General features: G+C 38.1%; 1 protein-coding gene across 3 annotated transcripts in view; it reads right to left on the bottom strand.

Moving 5' to 3' along the window:
- AGO4 (argonaute RISC component 4) overlaps positions 1 to 25,251 on the bottom strand; it is a 35,991-nt gene that overhangs the window by 5,731 nt on the left and 5,009 nt on the right. The window contains exons 2-17 of one of the 3 annotated variants that reach the window (XM_058553660.1): positions 24,576 to 24,741; positions 20,741 to 20,861; positions 19,357 to 19,538; positions 19,034 to 19,170; positions 18,797 to 18,931; positions 18,004 to 18,091; positions 13,771 to 13,918; positions 13,394 to 13,513; positions 13,142 to 13,270; positions 12,767 to 12,900; positions 11,221 to 11,405; positions 9,972 to 10,131; positions 6,976 to 7,291; positions 6,699 to 6,833; positions 645 to 746; positions 178 to 377 (exon numbers count right to left, since the gene is read on the bottom strand). In XM_058553660.1, the coding sequence (XP_058409643.1) occupies positions 178 to 377; positions 645 to 746; positions 6,699 to 6,833; positions 6,976 to 7,291; positions 9,972 to 10,131; positions 11,221 to 11,405; positions 12,767 to 12,900; positions 13,142 to 13,270; positions 13,394 to 13,513; positions 13,771 to 13,918; positions 18,004 to 18,091; positions 18,797 to 18,931; positions 19,034 to 19,170; positions 19,357 to 19,538; positions 20,741 to 20,861; positions 24,576 to 24,741 (2,458 nt within the window). Of the gene's footprint in view, positions 1 to 177; positions 378 to 644; positions 747 to 6,698; positions 6,834 to 6,975; positions 7,292 to 9,971; positions 10,132 to 11,220; positions 11,406 to 12,766; positions 12,901 to 13,141; positions 13,271 to 13,393; positions 13,514 to 13,770; positions 13,919 to 18,003; positions 18,092 to 18,796; positions 18,932 to 19,033; positions 19,171 to 19,356; positions 19,539 to 20,740; positions 20,862 to 24,575; positions 24,742 to 25,251 lie in introns of those variants that run through there. The other 2 variants (XM_058553661.1, XM_058553662.1) reach the window with 2 other exon arrangements.

Below are 25,251 nucleotides of genomic sequence, written 5' to 3'. Positions count from 1 at the left end.
TGGACCAAAAGTCACATTATAAGCTCTTGAAGGCAAATGCAATTTTATTTGCTTCTTGAAATTTAAACCCTAAAAGGAATTTTAACTCTTCCCAAAAGTTTTCTGTAGTAGCTCATTTTTTTTTAACATGCTGCTAACATAGACAGAAAGCGATTTTACTGTGCCTGAAAAACTTGCCTGTCATGATCTTTATCCACCAAATGATACCTTGCCCTGAATGCTACAAGCCGGGCATAATATGCAGGGGCTGGAATAGAGACTGAGCGTGTACACCGCACATAGGTGTGACATAGCTGGTAAGTTAGTAGCTGGAGCTCATCTGCAGTGAAGCAGTTGTCATCCCACAAAACCTGGTAATGTGAAGGACGGCTGGTTCCCTGGAGAGAGAGTTTTATGATTAATATATTTCTGATATGGGTTGACTACCTGAGAAGAGAGAAGAATTGAAACCTACTCCCTAAATTCAGAAGTATTCCTACCTAGTACACCTACAAGCAGATACCTAGACCAAAAGATAACAGCTCTAGGATATAAGCATTAACAAAGTTATGCACAGGGTTTAATAACAAGTCTACTCAAGCTAGTTGCTAAATTAGCAAACATCTCCCTATCAAGTCAAAGATCTGGACCAGCTTCCAAATTACCTGAATTCCTGCATGACTACAGAGGTAAAAGTCAAACTCCGATGGATGGGTGATGGTGCTATCCACTGTAGTGCCTGCTGGTACATTGCCACTTTTCCCAACCTACCAAAGAAAAAAAGGTATAACTAGTCATCAAAGTGCCAAACTGAGCTCAGGCCATTTTTTTCTTTTATGTGTTAATTGATAACAAGTTAGTAAATTGCTCTTAAGTGAAGTCTTGAAAACCAGTTTAATTCAAGATGTTGAATTTTTTGTAACTTTCCCTTAGCCCAGCCATTTCACCCTTAAGTATTTTTTCAAACAATTCTATTCGATGGTTTCTCTAGGGGAATCCATACAAAGAATTATTTTACCTGTGGCTTTGAGCTGCATTATTGTCACCTATTCACAGATGACACATTGGTATGTTCACAGAGGGGGAAAAAAAAAGACATTTACAGAAGATAAGCTTCCTGAGAAAAAAATCAGTTTTATCCCTTACTTGGAGTAAAAAAAAAATCCACAACTTACAGTAAAAGTTAAGATGAAGGAATCTTTGAACTGGTTCACCAGGTTCAACAAAACGAATACTCTTATGGGATCAATAAGCCACTGGCACATGCATTATCAGGAGGAGTGCACTGAAAGGGGAATTAGGAGAACCAAAGTTTCAATGCTAGGCCTAGCCCTGCATTCACACACCTCGGACAAAACATAATATCTTTGGGTCTAAATTTAACCAGCTATAAAATTAGGTGATGATCTCTTATACTTTAAAAATTCTAAAGTTCTTCTATAGCCAAAACTCTAAAATCAAACTTCTAGGAAAGAAGAGAGGGAAACTTCAGAAATGCATTTATAAGGAAAGGAATTAAATCTTGCTATTTGGTCAATTTTCATCCTCTTCTGCTGTACAGCAGGGTTCCATATGAGGAATTTTAGTTAGCATATAGCCACAAATTTGATGGGAGTGTATTTGGCACCATTCTAACTACTATAACCTTCAGCTGACTATCATACACCAATGCATACAAGAACATCCATGAGTACAGAAAAGTCTCATTCCATCAAATTCATATGTGAACTTGGCTTCCTAGATGGACAAGAGAAAATGTAACTGAGTTATAATAGTTCCAGCATTGGTGGTTTTTTTTGCGTGTGTGTGCAGAAGATCAGCCCTGAGCTAACACCCAATGCCAATCCTCTTCTTTTTCGCTGAGGAAGATTGGCCCTGGGCTAACATCCGTGCCCATCTTCCTCTCCTTTATATGGAACGCCGTCACAGCATGGCTTGACAAGCGGTGCATCAGTGTGTGCCCGGGATCCGAACCTGCAAACCCTGGGCAGCCGAGGCAGAGTGCGCACACTTAACTGCTGTGCCACCAGGCCGGCCCCATCCAGTATTGTTTCCCAAAGTGTATGCTTTAGGAATATTAGTTCTGCAGGATGTGTTTAGGTGTTCTTTGATGAAACAAATTTGAGAAATACTGGGTTAAACCAAAGTTAAAAAGGCTTTTCTATTATATGACTTCTCAGAATCTTTACTTTATAATAAAGAGGGATTTAGAACTTTTATTTAGTAATTTAAGAGGGAGATGAAATATATAGCATTTCCCAAACTTCTTTGACCATAGAATCTCTTTAAAAAAAAAATCTCTTGGAATCTACAGATGAGAGCCTAAAAGGGGAAAAGGGGATCCAGGCATGTTCAATTCAACAATTATTGCTTGACCACCCATGTGCAAGGCTCTGCAGCAGATGTTGGGGATGAGAAACAGAGAGAGGGAGAAACAGAGGCACAGAGAAAACCAGTGAACTGCCCTCCCGCCCTTCACAAAACCATATACAATGAACTGCAATGCAATGTGATAAGGGCATTATAAAAGGCACCGGGAAAAGCTGGTGGAAGGAAATAGTGGAGCCATGCCTTATAGGATAAGTAGCAGTTGAAAGAGGGGATGAGATAAAAACGGGAAATGCTCCAAATATCCTTTCACATCAGGAATGGATAAACAAACTGTGGTTCATCTACATCATGAAATACTACTCAGCAATAAAAAGAAACAAACTACTGATACACATGATAATTGGATGAATCTCAGATGCATTATGCTAAGTAAAAGGAGCCAGACTCAAAGGATATGGGATTCCATTTATATGACATTCTGGAAGAAACAAAACTATAGCGACAGAATACATATCAGTGGTTGCCAGGGGCTGTAGGTGAGGGAAAGGGTTGACTACAAAAGGGCATAAGAGAATTTTTGTGTGTGATAGAATCATTCTATATCTTTATTGAGGTGGTGGTTACATAACTATATGCATTTGTCAAAATTTGCAGGACAGTACACTAAAAAGGGCAAATTATTGTATCTGTATTATATCTTAACAAAAACTATGAAAAAAAGGAGTAGGATGGATGTGGTCACTCCAGGGATAAAAACAGACTATGTATATGGGAAATGGAAGGTGCAGGAGGGCATGGAAAGAGATAAAACTAAAATGTTACGTTTTGGCTATGTTGGGAAAACACTGAACACCATAAGAAAGCATCTGGCAGGCAATGGGGGATACGTGAAGATTTTTGAGCAGTGGAGTGGCAGGATAAGGTCTGTATTTTAAAAACTTAGCCCCAGAGAACAAGCTGGTGGTTACCAATGCAGAGGGGTACAGGGGCATGGGTGAAATAGGTGAAGGGTATTAAGAAGTACAAACTTTCAGTTACAAAATAAATAAGTCACAAGGATGCAACATACAGCATAGGGAATATAGTGAATAATACTGTAATAACTTTGGCGACAGAAGGTTAGCAGACTTATCGTGGTGAGCATTTTGTAATATAGTATATAATTATCGACTCACTATGTTGTATGCTTGAAACTAATATAATATCATATGTCAATTATACTTAAAAAATAAAGGAGGCAAAGACACCAATAAAGATAAATGCATGAAATAAAAGAAAAAAAAAGAAACTAGCCCTGACAGTAGATGGAGGATGCATTTGTGAAGGAGGAATGGAGACAAGGAGACCTCTAGGAATCTCCTGCAATACAGAAGAGTTCTGCCTAGTTAGAGGGAACACACAAGAGTGAGAACTGAAACGAGAGATTTCAGGGCAGAACACAGAGGACTATTTGACCAACTGGACATGGGAGGACAGTAAACGAGAAGAAGAATTTACGGACAACTCTGAAGTCTCTAGCTTGGCTGACATATTTAATATACAGTGATGCCAAGTAACAGAAGAAAAGGAAAACTGGGGGTGGAATAGGTTTTGGAAGAGGATAAAACAATAAGTAGAACGTTTAGACGTGTTTTGCTTGAAATGTCTGTGGTAGATTGTATCGCTGGTGCCAAATATTCCTGTGCCCCTCCCTGGGGGAAGATTATACATCCCCACCCAATTAACTCAGGAGTGGCCATGTAACTTGCTTTGACTGATAAAATGTGTCCTGAAATGTGTTACTTCTGGGCAGAAGCATAAGAGCCAGCATATGGCTTATTGTGTATCTTTTTTCCCCTCTGCTACAATGACTGGCCATGTTCCAAATAGATGCTTCTATGTCAGCCTAGGTTCCAAAGGGAGGACAGCAGGGTCACAGCTGCAGCAGAGCCACAATGAAAGTGTAACGTGAGCAAGAAATAAATCTTTGTAAGCCACTAAGACTTTGGAGTTTTTTGTTACCACAGCACAGCCTAGCCTATCTTGACTGATTTGATGCCTATAGAGCATCTAAGTAAATACGTCTGGTGGATAATTGGAAGTGCAGATCAGGAGCGGCATAGAAAAGTTTAGAGCTGGAAATACAGATTTAGGAATCTATAAGCAAATAAGCAAATTAGGTGAGACTAAAGAGAGGTGAAATTGAGAAGAGAAGAGGGAGAAGTATGAAATGCCAGGAAACACCAGTGTTTAATGGACAGAGGAGGAAGACGAGTCAAAAAAAGCCTGATGATAGAGGTGGGTAGTGAACCTGGAAAGTCACATTGCTAAGGCCAAAGAAGGCAACGGTCCTAAGTGCTGTAAAGAGGTCAGTGTAGGAATCTGACAAGATATCTCTAGATTCAAAATGATCAAGTCATTGAGGGAAAACCTTAGATGGAGTCATTGAAATCAACCTCAGGCTACAGAGAATAGACGTATGATGTGAGAAGGTACAGACAGAAAGTTAAGTCATTTTTTTTCCTAAAAGTTCGGTCATGAAAGGAAGGAAAGATAAGGTGGCAGGTAGACTGAGGGAGAGGCAGAGTGAAGAGAAGTTTATTGGGGTGACTGAGGAAGAGTTAAGAAACTTTAGAGGGTGAGGAGAAGGAGGCAATAGAACGGGAAAGATTGAAATTTTGGAAACTAACGGGTAATCAATGAAGTAAGGCTCTAGAGAAGGCAGGAAGGATTAGGAACAAAAGCATAGGTGGGGGACAAGAAAGCATAAGTGGAGAGATTCGCCTCTAGGATGTGAGGAAAGAGATAAGAAAACACAAGATTTAACTAAATTTGAACCTAGAGGAGAGGAAGCCAAGAAAATTCATGCCTTCTAGATTTTGTTTTCTGGGGGAAATAGAAGGTTGTTCTATTGTTGGCAACGTAAATTGTTGGCAATGAATCGTCATGGATAGGGTTGGGGAGTTGAGAAGAGTGTAAAGGTTTGGAACAGATGCTATGGCAAATAGGATAAATGAAAAAATTGCAGCATCAAAGACTTGGCTGAAATTTGCTATCATGAATTTGTAATAAGGTTCATTATTAAACAAATGACTTTTTTTCCTCAATAATCTCTATCAACCTAAGAGTAGAAGTAAAGAAAATGGGCAAGTGGACTAATTCAGAGTTGGAGATTGGCAAGAGGCACGTTTAGAGAACTGACGATGCTGAAAAGTGTCAGGGGTGTAAAGTAGACCAAAGGCTGGGACTGTCAATCTTGAAAGGGTAGGAGTGACACTGGATGGTAAAGAACAAAACTATGAGATAGCCTGGGGTTTTAGAAAGATAGTACAGGTCCTAAAGCTACATGGATAGCAAGTTGATAAAGGGATGAAGAGGTGACAGTGCAATTAGGGAGCGAATGGCAGGATGTTTTGTGCCCAGAGCTCAGGCAAGAGTTCAGAGAATTTGTATTAGCAGAGTCTAAGAAGTACTACTGAGTCAGAGTTTGGGCAATTTCAAAACAGCGCTTGGAATCTGGTGGACCTGGAGCCCAAGGAGAAAACTTTAGTTCTCTAATGATTCACAAAACAAAAACAGCTCAGCTTTGGATTAGAGACAAAAACTAAGGGCGTACTAGAATATAATGGGAGTGACCCAGAAGATTATAAGATTAGGCAACAGAAAGAACTGGTCTCCCTGGGGGTGGATCAGGGAGGGCCTGGAAAAGATGAAGTAATGTCATAAAAATATCATAGAAGCAAAGTCATCCAATATTATGTACTTAAACCTACCTAGATTATATACAAATATAAGATTATAGATAGATTACACAAAACGTCTTTTATCAAGTGCTGGGAATTGTACTCCAAATTAATATTCTTTCACTAATTTGATCCTTACAACAACCCTGTGAAATAAATGTTGTTCCTAACACATTTTACAGTTGAGAACATTATGGCTTAGAGAAGTTAAGTAACTTGCCCATGGTTAGTAAGTGTGACATCATAAACATTCAAAGTTTGTACCCTAAGAATCCCCTGCATTGATATAAAATCATTTGGAAGAGAAATTTTTCTTTACCCTCTAGAACCATGCCTCAGGCACTGTCAGCAAAAAGTAGCAAGTGGCAGTAAAGTCCAAATAGATAAACGTGCCCTTTGGAGGTTGCCTGTATGACCCTAGTGTTCCTGGAATGTTTCTGACCTCCCCTTAAAAACTCTAGAAACCAGCATTTCTGTCACACGAGAGAAATATTCAGTCTTGAAACCTGTCTAATTCAGAATTGGTCATCTAAGATGAACAGTAGTTAGCATATTTAGTAAATTATTATTACACACTTCTGCTTTTAGAAAAAAAAATTATAGGTATGCCCACTCAAAACACATTTACTTGCATCAGATAATGAAGCTTATCCTATGTTTTCTTACCCTTTCTGTTTTATCTGCACAGAAGAGTCGTGTGTGATGTCTTTTCTGTACCACAATGTAGGTTATTCCTGGCCGGTAATCTTCTTCCAAGCTAATACAGGCCTTTCGAATTGCTATTAGTTCTGGCCAAGCTACCTAGGAGTTAGAAATGGAATGACGTTTAGTTGAGAACTCACCTAATATCTCTCGAATCTGATTTACCCAGACTGGCAGATGTGAGGAAGCACTGTCAGACACATAGAAGCCCCAAAGGGCAACTCTGAGATCATGAGAGTACCTGCTTCATTTGTCCCTCGGATACTCCTCCACGGTAATAGATGATCCGAGTGGGTTTGAAGCGTGTGGATTTGTAGAACTGGATGAGCAGCTCTCGAACCATGTTAGTAAGGTCCTGGATTACCTCCTGACTATAGAGGAGCTCCTGGGAGATCTCCTGGCGGGAGGTCTGCACCCGAACGGTGGCACAGTACCGGCTGGGGTGGCCATCCATACTGCCAACCACAGCGGCAATGGAAGGCTTCTTCCCATCCCCTGCCGGCGGGTGTGTGACATCCGCTCCCAGGAAAATGACAGGCTGCTGGAACACCGAGGGCCTGCTCAGATTTAAGGAGACGTTGCCACTCAGACACACAGATGAAAATGTTTGTGTTCAGCAAGCTCACTAGATGCAGTCACAGATAGAATCTTATAAGAGAGAATGAAGACTTATGCCCGTTGGTAGAGAACTCTAAGGCCCACCGAGAATCTGTGCCACCCAGTACAACGCATCTGAACTGACTGAAGAAGTCAACATGGTTCCTCTGTAATAGTAGGAAGGGAAGAATTAAAAAAGAGGACCTGACCCAAAGATAAGAAAATCTCTATGTGTAAAGGGAAAACTTTCCCAGAACAGGCTTTCTTGGAATCCTGGGATTTCTACAACGGATACAGAATTGCAGGATTTACATGGAACTGGGATAAAAGCCCCAATTCTTTTTAAGATGCGAGACTTAAGAAAGAGAATCAATCTATGTCCTTCCCTGTTTTATTTTTATCGATAGTATTTATCACTTACACCACATATTTTACTTATTTATTGTCCACCCACACACCCACACCCACATACACACCCACACACAAACACACACAAGAATGTAAGCTCCACTAGGGCAGGAATTTTGTTTTGTCCTGTTCACTACAGGACAAAACTATTTCTGTCCTGTATCCCTAGTGCCTAGAACACTGCCTAGCACACAGTTGGTGCTCAATAAATATTTGTTGAAGGAATGAATTCATTTATTTGGCACTGATATCTCTATCAAAGAAATCAAGGAAAAAATATCATGTCATGCTTCACTGGTAAATTCTTTTTTTTTTTTTTAATCTGTGACAGATAGGAATTTCTCCTGTTTTTTTTTTTTTTGAAGGGAAAGATTTGCCCTGGGCTAACATCTGTTGCCAATCTTCCTCTTTTTTCTTTCCTCCCCAAAGCCCCAAGCATGGCTGTATATCCTAGCTGTAAGTCGTTCTAGTTCTTCTTTGTAAGCTGCCACCAAAGCATGGCAACTGACAGCCGGGTGGCATGGTTCCGCAACCAGGAAATGAACCCAGGCTGCCGATGTGGTGAGCAATGAACTTTAACCACTAGGCCATCAAGCCTGGCTCTCCGGTAAATTCTTAAAGGTAGGATTTGGGACTGAGTGTTGATTCTTAAAGTGTAATATAGGAGGCATCCCAAATCTGAAAATCTCACGTAAGTGGTGCTAAAGGTGTAATAGGTCCTAAAGAACAGATACCTCCATGAGGGCAGAGGCTGTATTGTATTTCTCTACACTTATCATCACACAACATGAACCTGGCACAAAGCAGTATAACAGCAAACATGTATCTATAACACACATATATATGACATAATAACAACTTACACATACTATGTACCAGCCACAGTGCTAAGCATTTCATGTATCAATCCATTTAATCCTCACAACAATTCTATGTGGGTGGTACAACTATTATCTCAATTTTCCATATTTGAAAAACGAGACATAAGAGGATAAGGAACTTGCACAAGATCATACAGCTAGGAAGTGGTAAAGCAGGAATCCAAACCCAGAAAGTCTGACACTAAAGTATGCACACTAGGCCACTATGCTATATTGTCTCACATGTTTGGGGTAAAACTAAATGATTTCAGCCTTTAGATTAATTTCCCCCGTGGCCTGTATACCTCATCTACCAATGCTGCAGGAAGGACTTATTTACCTAGAAGTTTCATTCAAGGACAAAAATGAGAATTGTGATATGATTGTGCAAGAGTAAGGCACTCAATTTTATCTTCTTCTCAAGTATAGCAATGACTAAACTTAACTTTTCAAAGCACTTTCACATAAAAACATTTTAGAGTTAACAAGTCAGAGATTATCTCAATAGATAAAGAAACTACAAATCAATGAAAAGACTGACAACCCAATCTAAGAAACAGGCAAAGAACTGAACAGGCCCATCGCAAAACGGGATGTCCAAACAGCCAATAAGCACATGAAAATGTGCTCAACATGTTTAGTCAACAGGCGAATGCAAACTAAAACCATAATGAGATACTATTACCCCCAACCAAAACAGCTAAAATTAAAAGGACTGATACCACCAAGTGTTGGTGACAATATGGAGCAACTACAACTCTCAATGGAAACATCAATTGGTATAACCACTTTGGAAAAGTACTTGGCAGTATCTATCAATGCTAAATATATGTATTCTCCAACGCAGCAATTCCACTCTGGGATATATACACAACAGAAAGACTTAAGTCCACCAAAAACGTAGAATTGTATAATGAATGTACAATAATATCCATCAACGGTAGAATATATAAAAATTTTGTGGTATATTCTTATAACGAAATAATACACAACAATGAAAAAGAATATACTACTTAATACAGTAACATGAATGAAACTCAGATACACAGTGTTGAACAAAAGAAGACAGACACAAAATATTACATACTGTATGGTTCCATTTATATGAAGTTTAAAAACAAGCAAAACTAATCTATGGTGACAGAGTTCAGAACAGTGGTTACTTTGGGGGGTTATCTATTGGCAGGGGCCACAAGGAAGCCTGAGGAGGTGCTGGAAATGTTCTATATCCAACCTGGGTGGTGGTTACATGAGTGTAAAAATATATAAGAAAAAGTAATCAAGATTCATATTTGAGATTTGTGTCCTTTACCGTAAATTACATTGTTAGATCTTAATAAAAAAGTAGGAAAAACAGAGTTCAGAACCTTACCTTTGATGAGGCACAAGCACATTATTAATTCCTCCAAGCTTTGCATTTATCTTCAGGCAAAGGTTGGAAAGGGTTTGAGGTGAGGTCTTCACTACGTTTTTTACCTGGACACACTGTGTGGCCATACCCAGGAGGGTATCTCCAACACGTTTCACCTCCGCTACAAAAATAAGTTAATTAATTAATTTTAAAATGTTTAAATATCCTCCTAATTACTTAGAGGAAAAAACCCCACACATGGACATTTACAGAGTGCCTACTATATACTGTACACTGTGCTAGATGCTTTTCATCTGTGGTCCTTTCATCTGTTAAACCCCCAGGGCAATTTTTTTCAGTTTGGATAAACCAGCCCTCCCCCTCCACTTTTCTTCCCTCCTGCAGGCCTTGAAGCTGGCACATTTCCTTTATTCTTAGATGCTGCTTGCCACCGCTCAGTCCCTTGAGGTTACTTTTCCCACAGGACTGGTCTGGCATAGGAATCAGTCTCCCCAGCTCCTCTCTCTAATTACACATGCCAGCCCTTTGAATTTTAAGTTTTTTTCTTCCTTATTTTTTTCTCTAAACACTAGAGATAAACAGAAGGTAACAAAAGAAACAAATATAGAGAGGGTTGAAGACATTTTATAAAGTTCAAATAGCTGGTCTGTAGTTCCCAAATCCTTTACTTAAATGATAGCCAAAAAAACTTTGTATCATTCTTCTTATAATAGATACAAACTAAACAGCTCCTTTTCTGGAAGTGGTAGGCTCTCTCATTCTTCCCCACTCTGATACTCCTAAGTGCTTTTCACCAAACATTCCAGTTCTCTCTGCTTTGGGTACTATGTAGAATTGCACTGTATGCCCTGGCCCTCATTCCCACCACATTCCCTGGCTCCCGTTCCCACATCCCCCACACAGGCTGGGTAGGCCATACAGCTGGTTGTGGCCAAAAAGTTGGGGACATTAAGAACTCTCCAGAGCTCTCTTTTCTCTCTGCCTTCGGGCCAGCAACATTCCAAATAGCGACTGCTCTGCCAACCTGGGTCTCAGAGTGAAAATGATATGATGACACAGAGCAGAGGTTGCAGTCTACCCTCAATGGACACAGTAGGAGCAAAAAATAAACCTTTGTTGCTTTGAGCCAAAAATAAACCTTTGCTTTGAGAGTTTGGGGTTGTTTTGAGTGCAGCTTAACCTAGATTATCCCGACTGTTACACCTGCTACTTGAAATCATGTCTCATTCAACAATAAAAGGATCCGTACCATATACTGGTGTCTTCCCGGGCAAGATAACCACTATGAGCTGTAGGCCCACATATGTCATTTTCAGATGTTTAAACATGGGCTCCACGCTGTCTGCACCTTGTGCATACTTGCAGAAACATGGCTGACCCTGGATGGGCATTCCTGCATCCTTAGAGATTTTACGGAGCTGGTCAGTGAAACTTCTGTCAAGATAGAACCAGTGGCACAGTGCTTTCATTTCAGAGTACATTCTTAGCATTTATTTCCCTCTAAGATACTTCTTTCAGTTCTGCAAACGCTTAGCCAAAATTAGAAACAAACAAATAAACAGAAAACCCATCTTTAACTGGTTGCCAAAAATAGACTGGCAGATGTATCACTGCAATTATAATGCAGAAGAATCAGTATTATTAAGATATCAGATTATTATTTCAAAGTTTTAAATAATTATGCCTCAGCTGGGCCCCAGGGACTAGAATAGCATTCTTGTCCAAGGATTTTTTTAAACATTCAAGTCAGTAATACTGGACTGAAGAGAAGCAAGGTCAAAATTTCAGGTAACATGCATTCTGAACCCTGATACCGGAATAGTTGGGTAAGCTTGTGTTCAATTGAGAACACAGAAACACGCTGTCACAAAATCAGCGTATTTAGGATTACATTCAAATTTGTAACAAATCTGATTCAATGACAATGTCAAAAGAAATCACCACTTTTAAAAAAGCAAAATTCGGGGCCGGCCCAGTGGCGCAAGTGGTTAAGTGCACGCGCTCTGCTGCGGCAGCCCGAGGTTTGCCACTTCGGATCCCTGGCTCACACTGACGCACCACTTGTCAAGCCATGCTGTGGCGGCGTCCCATATAAAGTGGAGGAAGATGGGCATGGATGTTAGCCTAGGGCCAGTCTTCCTCAGCAAAAAAAGAGGACGACTGGCAGATGTTAGCTCAGGGCCAATCTTCCTCACAAAAAAAAAAAGCAAAATTCATTGTAAAGTTTTAAATTTTGGATTTGAGAAGTTACTTCAATCTATGTTTAAAGCTTTCGGAATAATTTCTTTTGTGCGTTTGCCAATATTTGGTACGATTCCTTTCTTTCATCCCAGTTCCCTTTTCCTGCCTTAATGTTTCCACCCTTCTCACTAACTTCCTTTATATAGATAGCTGCATCTGCAAGACATGAACCAATGATCTTAGTCAGTGACCCTCCAGTAAAACAGGCTTGCTAGTAAATTATAATGATTAAAAATGAACCAGTTTTTATCTTAGCTAAAAAGATACAGTTAATACCAAAGGAAGCTTCACTAAGAACCCAAAAATTTGCCAACCAGCACTGCTTCAGCCTTGTTAGTCACAAATTTCTGCTTTAAATGTAAGGAAGCTGAGTCAGATTCTTAATGTAATTTCCAAGTTTGCAATTTACTATAATACAAGGTCTTTTTCCTATAGCCAGATGGTGTCACTAGGAGTCAGGGGTCTAGTGCCAGTGCACACAGCACATTCACATAAAGATGGTATTTTCATATCTGGAACGGATATTACTAAGCTGAAAATATGAAGATACTCACTTTAGTAAATCTTCCCTACATTGTTTCTGAGGCGCAAAACAAGCAACTGCCCAAACTTTAATTTCAATGCCAGCATAAAACTGCTTTCCTCGCATGTCCCAGACACCCTGGTTGGGCGTGGCTACCGTTTTATTCTTTAAAAAAAAAAACAACAAAAAAAGAAACAAAAGAAAAGAGAAAAGACATTACAATCTAAGGCCATTTTAAGGTTGATGAGGGGATAAACAGAACTCTATTTTGTATTAGCCAAAAGACAAAAAGCAATAATGAGCAAAACTATGGGCAAATTCAGTGCGGTATAGTGGAAAAACCATGGATGATTCTCTTTTCGACTGGTTGTTGAAAGAAGCTTGCTGAACAAAATAAAAAGCTTACCCGGCCTCCGTACTGCAGCATTGGTGCTGGAAGTACCCTGCCTGTGAGCTCTGTCATTTCATTGTGGACAACAATACCAAATTCTTTAAGGTATGGATCAGGTCCACCCACCATGCTGTTACTCTTCACCTAAAGAACAGGAAAGCCTGCATATATAAAAACCAAAGAGTAACCGTGTCCCATCAGGAGTTTTCTATTGTTTCGTTTTTTCATCTTAAAGCAAGCTTATCTTAAAGACCATGCCTTACTGACCAGTCTGCTGATTTCTTCCTGTCTGTCAGGAGCAGACCTTGCTGTAGCTTTGATCATTGTGGAAGTCTGATTGTCTGTGAGCTTCTTTATACATCGCTGTCCGGCCACTATATTACAGACCTACCAAGAGGCAAAGAGAAATTAGTTTGTGCAATGGGCTTCTACATGTTAAGCCTTTGCCAACTGTATCTTACATCTTCCATTTCCAAAAAAAAAAAAGGAAAGAAAGAAAATTCTGTTATATAGTGAAGTTATCTGCCCAAAATATTTTAGAAATTAATACTAAATTCTATCACTAGCTGAGAACATGACTTTTTTTTTTTTTAACTCATTCAAAAGATTGGCAGATTGGCAAAAGAAAATTTAGTTTAGCTTACCTCAAGTGGCAAGTATGTATGCTTTTGTTCTTGTCCTACTTGGAGACAGGGAAGATGGGGATATTTCAGCTGCAGACTATACTTTTGCTTAAAATATTGAGCTACTGTACATTCCATAGCTTGACCATTTTCTAGCTGTAAAGGAAAACTATAGGAGAGAACGTCTTTTTAGAAATTTCTTCAAGTACTTTTTTTTAAACAAGCAAACAAACAAAAGCCTACTAACACTTTCTACCTTGATCAGCCACTTAAAAAACAAAGGTCAATCTTTATTTGAACATTTTCACTTAATTCATTCTTTAATCAGAACAGTGATTCTGTTGGAATTTTCCATGTTTGTTGAAACTAGGATGAGAAAAATTTTAAATGAAAATTTAAAAAGAATTTAAAACAAGAAGAAGCTGCAGAACCAGAAAATACACAGACTCATTAGAGGTCAGTTAACACCCACAGATACAAATACAATCTCTTATTGGCTGGCTTCTTATAGATGTTTAAATTCAAATAAGGACCTGGAGTCATCCAGATAGGAGTTTTGTTTGCTGAAGAGAACTTTTTGTAAAATGAATGTAGCATAGTTATGGGGCCACATTTTCAGATCCCCAAACTAGGACAAATACACATAGATTTGAAGGCAATAAGACCAAATACATGAAATTGAGACTGTGCCAGGATATTTGGTATAAATTGGGGAGCATCTTTTAAGAGACTCTATGTTTGGTTCTTCCAGTGGGCAAATTATCTCAAATATTTGGCACAATAATAACTTTAATCTTGCTTTCTTAACTATCACAGCCTCACAAAGGAACAATGCAGTGAGGATCACCCACATGATATTTAAATCTATGTGCTTTTAACTTGCATGCAAAGATTATATAGGTCTATAAAAATAATTATTGTTACAGGGTTAAGTGAAGTAATTAAAAAATGAAAAAGACAAAGTTCTTCTTGAAACAAATGCTACAATTCTCAATAGTGACTTCATAAGGGGTTTTGGTCATTTTTTTTTCCTAGAGAACAAAGTCAATGTTATAATATGAATACTATAATGTTATATGCTATAATGTTATAATATGAATATGAAGAATACACATAATACCATTTTATAACTCTTAAGAAATTCATGTGGGCTGGCCCCGTGGCTTGAGCGGTTGAGTGCGTGCGCTCCGCTGCTGGCAGCCCGGGTTCGGATCCCGGGTGCGCACCGGCGCACCACTTCTCCGGCCATGCTGAGGCCGCATCCCACATACAGCAACTAGAAGGACGTGCAGCTATGACATACAACTGTTTACTGGGGCTTTGGGGGAAAAAATAAAATAAATAAATAAAAAATTAAAGAAAAAAAAAAGAAAGAAAGAAATTCATGTAATGGGTGCCGGCCCCATGGCGTAGTGGTTAAGTTCAGTGCGCTCCACTTCAGCAGCCCGGGTACGTGGGTTTGGATCCCATGTGCAGACCTACACCACTCATCAGCCATGCTGAGGCAGCGACCCACATACAAAATAGAGGAGGACTGGCACAGATGTTAGCTCAGGGCTAATCTTTCTCAAGCAAAAAAAGAGGAAGATTGGCAATAGATGTTAGCTCAGGGCTAATCTTTCTCAAGCAAAAAAAGAGGAAGATTGGCAACAGATGTTAGCTCAGGGTAAATCATCCTCAGCAAAAACAAAAAAAAAGAAAAGAAATTCACATACCACTTTTATCCAGAGGTCACCCAAAAACTTCAACCGTCTAGAACAAAGCCCTCCAGGTGATTTTGATGCATATTAAAGTTTAAAAATAGAGAAGCAATCATCTCAATAACAAAAAAAACTAACAACCCAATTAAAAAAGGGGCAAAAGACCTGAACAGACATTTGTCCAAAGAAGATATACAGATGGCCAACAGGCACATGAAAAGATGTTCAACATCATTAACTATCAGGGAAATGCAAATCAAAACTACAATGAGATATCACCTCACGCCCGTCAGAATGGCTATAATTAACAAGACAGGAAACAACAAATGTTGTAGAGGATGTGGGGAAGGGAACACTCATACACTGCTGGTGGGAATGCAAACTGGTGCAGCCACTATGGAAAACAGTATGGAGATTCCTCAAAAAATTAAGAATAGAACGATCCAGCTATTCCACTGCTGGGTATTTATCCAAAGAACATGAAAACACCAATGTGTAAAGATACATGCACCCCTATGTTCATTGCAGCATTATTCACAATAAATAGCCATGACTTGGAAGCAACCTAGGTGCCCATCAAGGGACGAACAGATAAAGAAGATGTGGTATATAGACACAATGGAATACTACTCAGCCATAAGAAATGGTGAAATCTAGCCATTTGTGACAACATGGATGGACCTTAAGGGTATTATGCTAAGTGAAATAAGTCAGAGGGAGAAAGTCAAACACCATATGATCTCACTCATAAGTAGAAGATAAAAACAACAACAAATAATCACATAGAAATAGAGATTGGATTGGTGGTTACCAAAGGGGAAGGGAGGAGGGCGAAAGGGATGATTAGGCACATGTGTGTGGTGATGGACTGTAATTAGTCTTTGGGTGGTGAACATGATGTAATCTACTCTGACACTGAAATATAATGATGTACACCTGAAATTTACATAATGTTATAAACCAATGCTACCGCAATAAAAAAAAAAAAAGGCCGCGCACCAATGCACCGCTACTCCAGCCATGCTGAGGCCGTGTCCCACGTACAGCAACTAGAAGGATGTGCAGCTATGACATACAACTATCCACTGGGGCTTTGGGGGAAAAATAAATAAATAAATAAAATCATTAAAAAAAAAAAGGGCCGGCCCCGTGGCTTAGCGGTTAAGTGCGCGCGCTCCACTACTGGCGGCCCGGGTTCGGATCCTGGGTGCGCACCGAGGCACCGCTTCTCCGGCCATGCTGAGGCCGTGTCCGACATACAGCAACTAGAAGGATGTGCAACTATGATGTACAACTATCTACTGGGGCTTTGGGGGGGAAAAAAAAAGAGGAGGATTGGCAATAGATGTTAGCTCAGAGCCGGTCTTCCTCAGCAAAAAAAAAAAAAAAAAAAAGAGGAGGATTAGCATGGATGTTAGCTCAGGGCTGATCTTCCTCAAACACACACAAAAAAAAAACTAAAAAAAAAAAAAAAAAAAAAAAAGGCCAATAAACACATGAAAACATGGGCCAAAAGAAAACTTAGGATGAGGGCTAGATTTGTTTGTTTAGCTCATAAATTTTATGATCGATTCAAATGTAATTTTTAAGTCAAATGAATAAAATAGATAGATGTAAGTGGGATAACAGTTTATAAATGAACTCTCAACAATGACTATGTTTTATAATATGTCTACTTAAAAATAGTTTCACAAACTATTTTGGTTACTTGAAATCTTAAAACTATACTAAGTAAAGGTAAATAATGGATATTCATTAAATATCTAGATCATTTCCAAATAAAAAATATTTAAATATTTAAAAAAAAATTGAGAACCATGGATCTAAACCAAAGTCAGACTAGAATATAAGCAAACAAACAAACAAAAGGCTTCTGACTAACTAAAATCATGTAAAGTTTATTTATTTAAGTTCACGCTCTTTACTTAGAAGAGCCACTATTTATGTCAGACATGAGTTTAAAGATCTTGATTACAAGAATAAAACTACATATATAGTCATTTTAAAAGCACTTTCATATATATTTTCTCCTTAGGCAGAGTTCAGTGGATTAGAAGTTGGGTGATTAGAAAAATGAGAATGAGGAAGTGGAAATGAGTGTGCCTCTGGAGGCATGCCATACACACTGGCAGCTGGAAGAAGTGGCAGCTAGCTACAAACGGAGGGAGAAAAATCCAAACAAATCACAAAGCAAATCTTCCCATGACAGAGGCCTTAATATGACTTAGAGGCCTTAATAGACCCTTCGGGCCAGCACTGAGAATTACAACGGTATAATAAATGATGCTTATAATGATGACTCCGTATCATTATATAAAAGTTGATCTATGTTTAGCATACTCTGTTTAAGAGGTGAAATGAATTAAAGCCACGAAATATGTTTTACAAATATCTGTCTCAAAAATATCTAAATATTTTTTAAAGCTTTGGTGCTTAAAATTGATCTCGGTGATTTTGAAAATCAAAATATGGGATACCAATTTCTCAGATGATTACAGTAGCTTCCTCTGTTACCAAAAATGTAATGGTATCATTTTAGATGTGGTTAACATACGTTTGATGACTGGCTGGCCGTCTAGTCACATTACAAACTCGATATTTTCGTTTCATCTGTCCACAATGGGTCACCTCAACTTTAAGACCTGAAGTTAAAAAAAAAGTCAAAACATCAGTATTTATTAAAATCAAAGTGACAAAAACAGGTTCAAATGCTGTCTTCAGAAAGCCATGACACTGTACAGGACAAAAGTTGCAAGGATATAGGAACAATTTCATCATGTAAGGCAAAAAGCCTCAGCTAAGCAGAAAAAAGTTAGAACCCAGAAGACTTAAGATGTGCAACCTACTTTAATTTATTAATTCATTCAATAAATATCTACTAAGCATCAACGATGTCCTGGCACTTATTACCGGGTCTAGAGACAGCCCTTTCTAGAGAAGCTTATATTCTAGTGAGAGAAGATAGCTAATAACAAGTAAAGAAGAAAAGAAATTCCAAAAGGAGAATAAATGAACTTGTGTTATTTTATTAAAATACCACATTTCATTAAAATGGAAGTTTTTAAGTGGGTAAGGCTTACTGAGTGCCTGATATGTGCTGGGGTACTATCTTAAAAGCTTTATACGTCTAAGCATTTAATTCTCACAACAAGCTTACAAGATACATATTATTATCTTTACCCTAGAGATGAATAAACTAAGGCTCACAGTGGTTAAGCAACTTGCCCAAGGTCCCATTGATAGAACTGGCTGGGGTGGATGGAAGCCCAGGCTTGCTGGACTCCCAGCTGTGTTCCTTGCACCATGCTGAGCTGCCTCTCCAGGACTACAGTAATGCAAATACCTACCTCTGATTTCTTTGGTAAACTTGACACGCTGGGAGTCTGTTAGAGGTTTGGTCTGTTCATTGATGTTCTGAATGTCTAAAACCTCACACATGAACTCAATGATAGGCTGGGCCCGGTAGAAAGCAGTTGCAGACACTAATGAACAGAAAAGAAGGATACTTAGCTTCAGGGAAAGGGAAAGACCAAAAAAAAAAAAAACAGCCAAAAGAGTAAAGGGGAAAGAGAGTTCCATCCTACCATCAATATTGAGCATCATATTCCACATAGCAGGTCTCACAGACTGATGAAAGCCAAACCAAACCTCCCTGCCCCCTCCCAGAGGGTGGTAGTAACCTTCAGGAGGTGAGAAAAAGGAACGACCCACTGGAGTGTACCTGAAGAAATAAGAGTTTGCATGTTTCACAATAAAAACTTGAAAGGTCTTGCATTCCACTCTCAACTTTGTAAACTGAAACCAAGTTTGAACTATGACTTATGCAAAAACCTTTCAATGGCTCCAGTGCAACCTACCAAAAAGAAGTCTGACATTTGTGGCCAAGAATTCAAACTAAGGTACTAACCTCATGGAGGGAAGGTGTCTTGTAATAACATCAAGTGCTTGTACTGAGTCGTCTGGGACTTCATTCAAGTGCCCGGCCAAAGCTTCTAAGAGCAACTGAAGACTTACAACTGATACCCACTGAACAGACACTTTAAAGGTTTGGTCTTTACCCTCACCTGGAAGGGTCACTTCCATATCAACCTAAGGAAAAATACATATATATACACATATTTACAAAGGCTGAGAGAAAGATCCCAGGAATATTCAATATAGTATATGCATAAGGATATTTATTTTAACACTTTGGATAATCGTAAAACATTGGAAACAACCTACATGTCCATCAATAGGTGAATAATTTAATATTGAATATTATACAATAGCTTAAAAATAAGGTAGATGCTACAACATGGATGAACCTTGAAACTTTATGTTAAGTGAAATAAGCCAGATACAAAATGACAAATATCATTTGATTCCACTTATATGAGGTATCCAGGATAGTCAAATTTATAGAGACAGAAAGTAGAATAGTGGTTAACAGAGACTGGAGGAGGAGGAAATGCGGAGTTATTGTTTAATGGGCACAGAGTTTCAGCTTGGGATGATGAAAAAAAGTTCTAGAAATGGATAGTGGTCATGACTGCACAACAATGTGCATATGCTTAATGCCACTGAACTGTACAGTTAAAAATGGTTAAAACGATAAATGTTATGTTATGTATACTTTACCACAACAAAAAATTTACATTAAAAAATACGGTAGATTTAAATGTACAGAAATGGAAAGATCTCCCAGACATATTGTTAAATGAAAAAATAAATCATAGAACAACGTGCAAACAAATAAGAATATACATAAACATATGCATAAATAGCTAATGCACACAATATCTGAAAGGATACTTTTATAGCAGTTTCCTCTAAAAAGGAAAATGGGATTGAGAGGTGCAGGCAGATGGGGAGGCAGGAAACCACCACATTTCTAGATTGCCTGATAAGTTTATAATGAGTATATATCTACATTTTGCTTTTCTAATTTTAAAAGTAAATGTTTAAAAAAGTTACTGTGGTATTATGAATATTTTCATAAGTGGGTGCTATATAATATTCTATAATTTATAAAAACTCCATTGTTCAGACTCAGGTAGCACTTTAACAATGTGAAAATTTTGGAATATATGTAAAGATTACATAATCAACCTAAATGCTAATGCTCATCTCATCTTCAATTATTGATTAACTAAGGGACAAGAGAATATAGACAAAATAACAAATCTATCATCACGATGAGAAACAGCTCTAAGAATTGAATTGTTACTAGAAAGGGAAACATTTTTGTCCTATGTAATTACCACTAAATGACCTAAGTCTAATAAATATTTCTTGCTGTTAACACATACCCTGTCCCGTCCAATTGGCAGTGGATGTGCTGTGTACATGTTTCTTTTGCCATCATAGCCAGGTTGCCGATCACCAAATATCTGCATCTTGAAGTGCCGCACCATTGTATCTACTACCTCCCTTAACAGTAATGGAGACAGTGGAGGTTAGCTTTGAGAAATGGTGAACAGTGAAGAAATTATCACCATACCTTAATCATCTAATTCAGTTCAACACTCCTTGGAAAAAGTAAGAGTTAAACTTATAATTGATTCAAATAATTAAAAAAAAATAGTTAACTAAAGAATGGCAGTGACAAGTAAACAAAAGCAGCTACAAGATGATAACAAAAAAAGAGGAATAAAAGGAAAGAGGGCATAAAATTTATGGCATCCTCTCAAACTCCTGCTTTCCAAAATCCTCTCCTAGGATAAACATAGCCTTATAAGAATAACCTATTTTAGGTATTGAAGTTTGGCATGTTCATAATTGAACGATGATAAGTCTGTTACCAAATAAACATCCTTATTCAAGTATACTGGTTTTGGAAAAGACAGTGGGCAGAAATTCAGAAATCTGAGGGTCAATAAATCTAAGATCCATCATACTCAAAGGAATAAGTCAACCCCTTTGACTAATGTTGGTAATTTATTTTGCATATTAACTTGTTTTATTCCAAAGTGCTCCCAAGCAGTGTAGAAGTGTAGAGCAGGGAATGTTGTAAAATATCTTCATTCTATAAAGATTACCAACATAGTTTCTTTCCTTTTAGAATGAAAGCCTTTCTCTCAATCAAGTATGCATAGCTTTACTTAAGTGTTCTTGCATATATGCCACATTACGCTGTATGCAAGCCCTGAAATAAATGCAGTTGCAGGAAAACCAGAGTATACAGCTTAAGATGGACAGATCACAACTAGCTAAGGTATGAATATTGCCACAAATGAAATCTGAGAGAAAGTCACATGTTTTCAAACCAAATCATGCAACTGAAAAAAAATGATGGAGAAATGTAGTATCATATATTCTCAATTAAAAAAAGCTAACTTAAGAACTGTACATTTTCATACTGGAAGGGTGATTTCTCATCTTACATTCTTAAAATATAACCATAAAGAGTTTTACAGTGAAGAGATATTTTCACCTCTATTCTCAGTTAATCTTCACAATAACCTTGTGAGATAAGTAGGGCAATGCTTATTGTCCTCATATTAAAGAGGAAAAAAACAAAAATTCAGAATGAGAAAGGGACCTGTCCCTGGTCACACAATGATTAAGTGTCAGAGCTGTATGAACTTGGAGAAGTTACTTAATCTCTCACATGTCTATTTCTTCATTTGTAAAATTATGATAATCATATTACCTACCACAAAAGTTTGTTGTATTAAGTGAATAAATATACATAGAGTATTTAGAACAGTGCTTGTCACACCATAAGCCAACTGACTTACTCTGGTCTCCTCATGGATATCACTCCAGGAATTTTCCTCTTTTCTGAATCATCAAAATTTTCCTCTCTACTGGATTATTCCCTTCAGCATACAAATATGCTATAATTTCTCTTGTCTTAAAAAAAAAAATTTAAACTTTCTTGACTCTACTTCCTCCGCGTCTCAACATCCCATTTCTCTGCTCCCCTTTGCATCAAAATCCCTTGAAGGATTTTTCTCTAACTGCTCTTCTCCTTTCTCTCTTAAACCTTCTCAACTAAGGTTTTCCTCCACCAAAACTACTGTTATCAAGGTCCCCAATGAGCTCCACGTTGCTAAATTCAACGATTCTTGAACATTAGAGTATAAATTGTTCCAACTTAACACATCTTCTTCACTTGCCTCCTCACTCTGTCCTGGTTTTCTCCTATCCTAATGACCTCTCCATGACAGGCTCCTTGATGATACTACCTCATTTCCCCAATTTTTAAATATTGGGATGCCTCAAGACTCAGTCCTGGAATCTCACTTTCTCTAACTACACTCACTGCCTACATGATCTCATCCAGCCTCATGGCTTTCCCATCAATACGCTGAAGACTGTCAAATATTTGTTTTCAGCCTGGACCTCTCCCCGGCAGCCAACCTCATATAGTCAACTTCCTGTTCAATATCTCCACAAGGATGTCTAATAGACCTCTCAACTCTAAAATGCCCAAAATGGGTCTCCTGATCTGCCAGCCCTCTTGGCTTCTCCCATAGTTTTCCCCATTCTGATAAATGGAAACTCCATTTTTCTACTTGCTCAGGACAAAAAACCTAGAATCAATCAATCATGACTCACTTCTTTCTCTCATACCCCATGTTCAATCTATCAGCAAATCTTGTTGACACTACCTTCAAAATACTCGTAGAATCTGACCATTTCTTATCACTGTCACTTTTACTACCCAAGTCCAAGCCACTATCACTTTTCACCCTTATAAGTGCCTTGTAATTGATTTCCTTGCTTTTCACTTTTTCCTAGTAGGGTTCACCTTCACCACAGCAGTCAGAGCGATCCATTAAAAATCTAGGTTAGTCCTATCACGTCTGCTCAAAACTCATCTAATCAGAGTGAACGCTAAAGACTATGTATGATAGGACCTTTTGGAGTTTCCCTAACCTCATCTCCTGTCACTCACTCCAGCAATACAGGCCTATCTGCTGTTCCCTGAATATACTGTGCAAGCTGCTGCCTCTGCCTGGAATTCTCTTCACCCAGATACTGCTCACCTCCTCTAGGTTTGTCCTCAAATGTCACTTTTCAGTGAGGCCTTTCCTAACTAAACTATTAAAACAACCATTCTATTAAAATATTATATATATTTAATATATATTACATATATATAATATATATATAATATCTCAGTGGCTCACCCCCACCCCCATTCCCTATCTTCCATCCCTGCTTTATTTTTCTTCACGGCACTTATCACTAACAAGTAATATGTTTTGTTTGTTTATTCATTTATTTTTGGTCTTTTCCCCCATAAGAATATAAGCTCCTTAGGGGTAAGAACTTCTGTCTGTTTTGTTCATGTCGTATTCCCAGAAAATAGAACAATACCTGGCACATAGTAAGCATCCAAGAAAATATTAGTTAAATGGATTAATGTTAGCTATGAACATCACTTCTATTACAATTGATCTCAGTTATACAATAACCAAACAATTATGGGCTTGCATGAGATTGAACTGTACCAGAAAGCCAAATTATTGATCTATAATGAGAAAAAAAAATCAAGCAGTATAAAACATTTCACTTGACAGCAAGGGCATTCTTAGAAAAGCAAGAATCTTAATATCAAGGACTGCTTGACTATCACAATGTGGAAACAGAAAAGGAAAGTGGGTATTCTCAGTGCACTGTAAGAATATCTATTACAGGACTATGTCTTCACACTTGGTAAATTCCTCCCATACAGACCACGATGGTTAAATTGTATCATCTAGACCCCTCTTGGATAACGCTAGAATTAAACAGATCTCTCTAAGCTTACGTTTTTCAATACTCCAAGATGATTCTGTCTTTATACTTATATTTTGCTCATGTCTAATACCACTACTTAATAAAATTTGAATTTCCAGATAGTTCTATTTCCCATATTCCCTATTCTTATAAATTTCTGCTACCCTTGGACAATGAAAGAGTGACCTTTCTTCTTCATTCAATACGTATTTACTGATTGAACAATGATGTATCCAGCACTCTGCTAGAATCTGTGGAGGAAACCTAAGTATGAGACAGCAAACCTGCTATTAAGAAACTCACCATCTCAGAGAAAAATAAAGCCTACATGTTGAAAGAATTTAGAGAACAATATGATACATAATAAATTATGTGTATTTAAATATATTGAAGTCTACTCATTCTAATCCTTACCTGTTGACTCTACGAGGCCGTTTTTCTGGTTTAATATCCACATCATAGTGATACACATCTATTTTAGGAATCTGAACCTGAAAATGATTGGCTAACAGTCGAATCGGTTTTCCAACAGTTCCAAGGCCAGGACGACGAGGTGGCTGAAACAGGCTGGTTGGAGGTCCTAAAAAGACAGAAAAACATTTGACGTGCTATTTGGTCATGAAGGATAATATTCCCTTCATGATCATGATGGTAATAATAACAATAGCAACAATTATTAAGATCTTATGATTCACTGAACATATTCTGACATAAAGAGTTTGGAGTGTCTTTTGACATAAACTTCTCTAGATTTCTAAATATTTTGCCATGTTGCTGTTATTTTGAATATGGGGGACATCAAAATTAGATAGTATGATGAACTCCTCTCAGAGGTAGGCTACTGTACAAAACCTTTTATGAGCATCAGTAGATCTATACCTAGGCTTACAAAATTATATGCATTTTAAAACAAGACCATCTCTAAATTCTGGGGGCCATCACCTTGTTCAGGGTGGAGATGATCCATTAATCCTCCACAAATTAGCCTGCATTATTTTAGTTTGTACAGACAGGAGGAGATTAAACAGCTGCTATATTTATCAATTTACTTGCTAATTTAGAAGTGAAACAATACCAATAATGATATACT

This window comes from Diceros bicornis, chromosome 13 (assembly GCF_020826845.1).
Source record: "Diceros bicornis minor isolate mBicDic1 chromosome 13, mDicBic1.mat.cur, whole genome shotgun sequence".
Taxonomy (NCBI): Eukaryota; Metazoa; Chordata; class Mammalia; order Perissodactyla; family Rhinocerotidae; genus Diceros; species Diceros bicornis.
Note: the sequence above shows the minus strand (reverse complement) of the source record. Positions and strands in the feature narration are given on the sequence as shown.